The sequence below is a fragment of the Pygoscelis adeliae genome, unplaced genomic scaffold (genome assembly GCF_000699105.1).
Source record: "Pygoscelis adeliae isolate BGI_AS28 unplaced genomic scaffold, ASM69910v1 Scaffold248, whole genome shotgun sequence".
NCBI lineage: Eukaryota > Metazoa > Chordata > Aves > Sphenisciformes > Spheniscidae > Pygoscelis > Pygoscelis adeliae.
The window spans coordinates 14,748-21,352 of NW_008825302.1; the positions used below are offsets into that span (position 1 = coordinate 14,748).

General features: G+C 60.0%; 2 protein-coding genes across 2 annotated transcripts in view; both read left to right on the top strand.

The window, feature by feature from the left end:
* The window catches only part of LOC103921969 (protocadherin gamma-C3-like), a 38,626-nt gene that overhangs the window by 2,980 nt on the left and 29,041 nt on the right, over positions 1-6,605 (top strand). The window contains 1 exon segment of the mRNA XM_009330027.1: positions 34-409. Within this exon segment, the coding sequence (XP_009328302.1) occupies positions 34-409 (376 nt within the window).
* The window catches only part of LOC103921967, an 8,608-nt gene continuing 6,247 nt past the window's right edge, over positions 4,245-6,605 (top strand). Inside the window, 2 exon segments of the mRNA XM_009330025.1 lie at positions 4,245-5,296; positions 5,298-6,602. Of these exon segments, the coding sequence (XP_009328300.1) occupies positions 4,245-5,296; positions 5,298-6,602 (2,357 nt within the window).

The window sequence follows — 6,605 nt, forward strand, 5'->3', positions numbered from 1 at the left end:
CCTCACTGACATGGCACCTGCCAATGATCCCAGAAGGCATGTGACTTTCTATCTCATCCTGGCTGTGATTTTGGTGTCAGCAGCTTTCTTCATCACCATGTTGTCAGTGGGCATCTTCAAGTGCTACAAGTGGAGGCAGTCAAAAGAGCTGTTAAACAGCTCCAGGAGCACCCTGTACAGGACACCAGGGCCTTTCCACCACATTGATGCTGTGCGGGGTGGCTTCACACCACCCAACTTCTACCACCAGGTCTATCTCACCACGGACTCTCGCCAGAGTGATCTCCTGTGTAAAAAGCCCTTCACTTCCAGCCCCCTGGGGAGCCGCCAGAGCACCATGAGGAATGGTGAGCCAGGGCTGTACCACCAGATCGTGGGCACCACCAGCCGGCTCCCCACCCCTGCCGAGGTAATGTAGCTCCTTCCTTGGCATATCTCAGTACCGGGCAGAGCCATGGTTCATTCGTGCCATACGCAGATGGTAGCGCATTGGGGTTGGGGGGAATATCCAGTCGCGCCGTGCCTCTAAAGAGTGGTTAGCTATAGCTGAACTGGTCTCCTTCAGAGTCATATGAGCCGTCCTGAGTATTAATGACATTTGCACTGTGGTGAGCAGCGTCAAGAGAGTCCGTTTTCTCAGGTTAGCAAACATATGTCTTTCGGATGCAGTTTTGGGTACGCCTTGCGTGAGCAACCAGCAAAAGCTGAGGTCATCTTGCAACCACTTGCAAATCCTTGGCAGAAAGTTTGCTAATGGTATTTCCTTCCCTTTGCAAAATGAGAGCCGAGGGGGGCACTTGCAGGGTCAGACACTGGGACGGGAACACAGCCTCTCTGCGTCGTGCCCTGGTGTGGGCTGCGGAGGTGGTGGTGCAAGTGGGGCTGGGAGCCACCAGCTGCCAGTGGGGGATCGGGGCGTCGCTTCCTACAGTGTAGCATGCAAAGCTGAAGGATGCTGCTGGTTCCTCCGTTTGATAGACCGTGGCCACAGAGCAGTCCCTCCCATCCGTGTTTCACTTCATGTTTGACTCCTGATGGTTTCAGTTTTGTTTCCATGGAAGTTTTTTGATGATGTTCGCTTCGGGGTGGGGGGGTGGGATTGCAGACTACTCCAGCCACTTGCAGGACTCCGCTGAGCTGGACTGTGGCTCTGAGCAGGATGGGGAGTCCTCCACGCAGGTGTTGTTTTAACAATCCTATTACAAGCCCTGAACCATTTGTAACATGCTATCTCCAGGTGATGTCTAATGTCCTGACTGAACAAACTGCAGACAGGAAGGCATTTACGCATGGCAGGCAGCTTCTGTTCTTCTTCCCCGGTGGGAATTGTGCAGCTTAATTTGAGAGCTTTCAATTACAGGAACGCTTCGATCCTCAGAGGTGAGGCCAGGCAGTGGATCCAGCAGAGGCCAGGGGGGGATCTGATGGATTTCCAAGGTGCTGGGTGCCAGTAATGTGTCCCTTCCTGGGAGGCTGTGACTAGGAGCGACCGGTTCCTCGGAGCTGAAGGAAGTGAGGTGCAGCGGAAGCTGTGCATGGGTGTGGGGCTGCGTGTGCCGCCTGCTCACTGCGGCTGAATCACAGGCAGAGGCAGAAACCTCCCAGAATTATTTTATGCCTTTTTTTTTTTTTTCCTCTTGCGTCACTGCTCAGACTCAGCACTTCTGATTTGTGGCAGGTGGGAACGGCTGCAGCAGCTGCAGGAGCAAGTGTTCCTCTGTATTGTGTGGGTCATGCTACAGCTGGGGACAAGGATGTCCCCTCTACCAAAGGGTCCTGGCAAGATGCCTCTGGGGGTGGGGGCAGTACATGGTTTGAGAGTGGGTATGGAAGGTGATAATGGGCAGGCAGTAAGCCCGAGCCCTAGCCATGTCTCCCCCCTGCTCCCCAGTACTATACTGGAAAGGCACTGGCAGTGAAAAACCAGCTGGGCTGGCTCTGGGCCCTGGATTTTCAGTCTTTGTGGTCAAAGAAGATCCAGCCCAATGCCACGGACTGTGTTAAGCCTGCAAAGGCTTCACACCTCTTTGCTCTGCAGGGCAACAGCCAGACCCCAAAACCGATGCAGTGGGGATGGTGCTGGCCCCATCTGTGGCAGGTGGTGTGTCCTGCCATGAGAGATCCTGCCCTGCAGGATCTCTCAGCTCTCTGGGTCACCTTTCCACAGGGTGAGCTCTGGCCCTCTGGAATGGGGACATCTCTTTCTCCATCCTAGACACCCCATACCCTTCCTGCCTTGTCACCATCCCCATCCCGGGCTTTGGCAGACCCAAACAACAGCAGGATCCCCTGTGTGAAGCCCGTCCCTTGCTCCAGCCCCTTGGTGACAGAGCCACCTTGGGACACTGCATGGATTCTCCCAGACCATGTGGGCTTCACAGGGGGCTTCTGCTGAGGCACCACAGCACAGCAGCACCAAACCCATTCTCAGGGGCGCAGCACCCCGTGTTGCCAGCGGCAATGTCTGTCACCCAGCTGTGCTGTCTGGGGCCCTGCCTGAGACCGGGACAGGGCACATCCCAGAGACAAGGTTACTGTGACAGCTTCCTGCTGGTGGCACCGTTGAAAGCCTCAGGGAATGAGTACGTCCAAACAGGTATCGGTCTCTGGACGCGGCGGAATCCGCTTGTCTAGCATTTTTCTGGGTTGGCCCTTTAAGGATGCCTTCTCCCCTCCCCCGGAGCAGGCAGTAGGTGGGACCCGGGCGGTGTTCTGCACCAATCGTGAGGTTCCTTGCTCCGTCTCTCCCTGACAGGCAGCAGGGTGGTCCCGCCCTATGGCTCTTGGAACGGGCAGGGAAGGGCTGCAGAGGGGATGGAGGCCCCTCGATGACAGCACCTCCACCATCTCTGCCCTTGCCCAGAAAGACAGTGTCCCTGTCACCATCCACCCTGCCAGGCACAGGTGCCCCCAGCCTTTCTCACCTATTCCCCCAGGTCCCCTTGGTGCCCGGGTGGTGGGGATGAGCAGGGTCCCCAGCAGGAGCTGGCTCCCCTGCCTGCCACGCCACTGTGGACCCCAGCCCTGGAGGGTCTGCATGCACCCAAGGGAGGTCAAGGTGGCTTTGACTGCGCCGAGGCCAGGACTCCAGGGCATGACTGCACGAGGCTTCTGCAGGGATGTGAACTGAGTTAACACCATGCAGTTTGCCACCATCCTTTGGGACAGGGAGAGGGCGAAATGACTGTTCCGCTTCCCCCTGGGGAGGCTGAGACCCCTGCTTTTGCCCTCCAGGAGAACGCTTGGCCGCAAAGCCGTGTCTGCTGCAGAATTTCAGTACGTGTGTCTGCCAGGGGGGAGGCTCAGGCCTCCTTCCCAGTCGGACGTCCTGACCTGATGTTGTGATTGGTGGTGGTCTAGTGGGCTTGTTGGCTGGCTCCGTGCGTTTGCAGCGACTCGGGTACTGTGAAGGTTGACCCCTTCCTTGTCTCAGGGTGGGGAAGGGGCGTCCAGCTGGGTGTGTGTGGGGAGCAATTGCATTCCAGCTTTGAATGGATCTCCCACCTCTGCCTTCCCATCTTCTGCCTCCAACACCCACGGGGGGCTGGCAGGGGTGGGCATCCCTGTCTCAGCGCGAGCTCTCCTGGCTGATGGTGGCACTGGTGGCAGTGATGCCTCACTTACAGAGGCAATCCTGGGGTCCGGGCAGCAGCCAAAGCATTAGCTGGGGGGGAGAAAAGGGGTGGGAGAAGAGCCCCTGGCACCTCAGGGCTCTAACAAGCACCTTTTCATCGGGCATGAAAAGTCCTTTGGCCTGCGTTCATGACAGCTGCCCTTTGTCTCTGGGCATGATGTGAAGCCACCATTGTGGAAGGGGGAGCGCACAGGGAGGGCTTGTACCTAGCTTCCAGGCTGCCAGGACGTGCAGTTTCCCTGCGAACGGGAAGCGAGCTGTCGGAGCAAGTGACTCAGACTGGCGGAGGGGAGGCCGGGGGTGGCAGCCCCGCTGATGCCGGCTCAGGCCCCTGCCTCCCGCACCTCCGGGGAGCCACCGCTGGCTGAGAGGGGACGGAGCTCTCGGCCAATTGGGCACTGATCTGAAGCGGGGGGGGGAAATCTGCTTCTTCCCCCCCCTTTCCACCTCCGCCCCGGGGGTTGGATGCAGCTCCCCTCAACCACCGACAGCCGGAGCCGCAGCTTGCCGGAGCCCCGGAGCTGTTTTCCAAGCCGTTGGAAGAGAGACCCAGGGATTTTTTTCGCAGCTCCCTAGCGCCTGCTGCGTCCTGGGCCGGACGCGCACAGACATGGAGAGCGTCAGCCTCCAGCGACCCGCCTGGAAATGGCAAGTACTGAGTTTGTTTTTGCTCTGCGGCTGGGGCTGGGTCTCCGGGCAGATCCGCTACTCGGTGGTTGAGGAGTCGGAGGTGGGAACCGTGGTGGGGAATGTGGCCCGGGACCTGGGCTTGAAGGTGGAGGAGCTGCCGGGTCGCAGGCTGCGCCTGGGCTCAGAGGAGAGCCTGCGCCACTTCACCGTGCGCCTGGACAGCGGCGCACTGGTGGTGAGCCAGCAGCTGGACCGGGAGCGTCTGTGCGGAGCAGCTGCCAGCTGCGTGCTGTCAGTGCAGGTGGTGACAGAGAACCCCCTGCAGCTCTTCCGCCTGGAAGTGGAGATCCTGGACCTGAATGACAACTCCCCAAGCTTCCCCACCGCTCACCGCACGCTGCGCGTTGCCGAGTCTGCCACAGTGGCTGCGCGCTTCCCCCTGGAGAGCGCGCAGGACCCTGATGTGGGCACCAATGCCGTGGGCTCCTACCGGCTGAGCCCCAACTCCCACTTCTCCCTGGATGTCAAGCAGCAGCAGGATGGCAAACTGTTCCCGGAGCTGGTGCTGGAGCATGCCCTGGACCGGGAAGAGCAGCCAGAACTGCAGCTGGTGGTGACGGCCATAGACGGGGGAAGCCCAGCCCGCTCAGGCACGGCGCAGATAACAGTCCTGGTCCTGGATGTCAATGACAATGCGCCCACTTTTGACCACACCACGTACAAAGTGCAAGTCCCGGAAAACACACCTGTGGGGGCCCTGCTCCTCCGGCTTAATGCGTCTGACCCCGATGAGGGCCCCAATGGGGAGACGCAGTACTCCTTTGGGGTTCACACCTCCGACTCAGTCCGGAGGCTCTTCGCCCTGGATCCCCGCAGTGGCGAGGTCCGGGTGAGTGGGGCCCTGGACTTCGAGGAATCACCTTTCTATGAGATCTACATGCGAGCCCATGACAGAGGGGTCCCAGAGATGGAGGGCCACTGCATACTGCAGGTGGAAGTGGAGGATGCCAATGACAACCCCCCAGAGGTGTTAAAAAAAGGTGCCGGAAGACACCCCACTGGAGACTGTCGTGGGGCTCTTCAATGTACGGGACCGAGACTCGGGGGCCAATGGGGATGTGAGCTTGGAGATCTCTCCCAATGTACCTTTCGCCATCAGGTCTCTTCAGAACCACTTCTCCCTCATCACCCGGGAGAGCCTGGACCGAGAGTCCACCTCACAGTATGTAGTGGAGCTGATCGCCCAAGATGGTGGGTCTCCCGCCCTCACCACAACGCTCACGCTGCTCCTCAACATATCTGATGTGAATGACAACCCCCCGCACTTCTTGCAGCCCTCCTACGATGCCTTCCTCCCAGAGAACAACCCACCTGGCTCCCTGCTGTGCACTGTCTCTGCCTCAGACCCCGACGATGGGGATAATTCCCGTCTCGTTTACTCCATAGAGAGTGGCCAAGTGCAGGGTGCCCCCACCTCTTCCTTCATCCACATCAACCCTGACAATGGCAACCTCTACGCTCAGCGCACCTTTGACTTCGAGCTGCTGCAGGTTCTGCCGGTCTCTGTGACCGTGCGGGACTCGGGGTCCCCCCCGCTCCGTGCCAATGTTACCGTCTACATCTTTGTGCTGGACCAGAATGACCACCCCCCCACCATCTTGCACCCTGCCAGTGACAGCGACGTCCCGGCACTCCAGAGGGTCCCGCTGTCTGCCCCACCAGGCTACCTGGTCACCAAGGTGACAGCAGTGGACGCGGATGCCGGGCACAATGCCCGGCTCTCATCCCAACTGCTGCCGCAGTCCACCGACCCCTCCTTGTTCCATGTGTCGCTGTACACCGGGGAGGTGCGGACGGCACGTGCCCTCCAGGACACTGACGTGGCAGCACAGCAGCTCATTGTCCAGGTGACGGACAACGGTGACCCACCGCTCTCCACCACTGTCACCCTCACCGTGGCCCTGGAGGAGGCGGCCCTGGAGGAGACCTACAAGCCTCGGGATTTCCTGGCTGGTGCCAAGGAGAAGCCGGACCTGACCCTCTACCTGATCATCGCGCTGGCAGCCGTTAGCACTGTGGTGCTCGCCACCGTCACCCTCCTGGCTGCCCGGTGCCTCCGGCGCAGAGGCCGTGCTGCCGCCTCGCCCTGCTGCTGCTGCTGGCTCAGCGAGTCGCCCTCCCGGGACTTCTTCAAGCACTCCAGCCCCAAGCTCCAGCTCAGCTCCGACGGCACCCTTAAGTACATGGAGGTCACCCTGCGACCCACCGACTCCCAGTCCCAGTGCTACAGCACCTGCTTCTCCCCCGGCTCCGACCGGAGCGACTTCACCTTCCTGCGGCC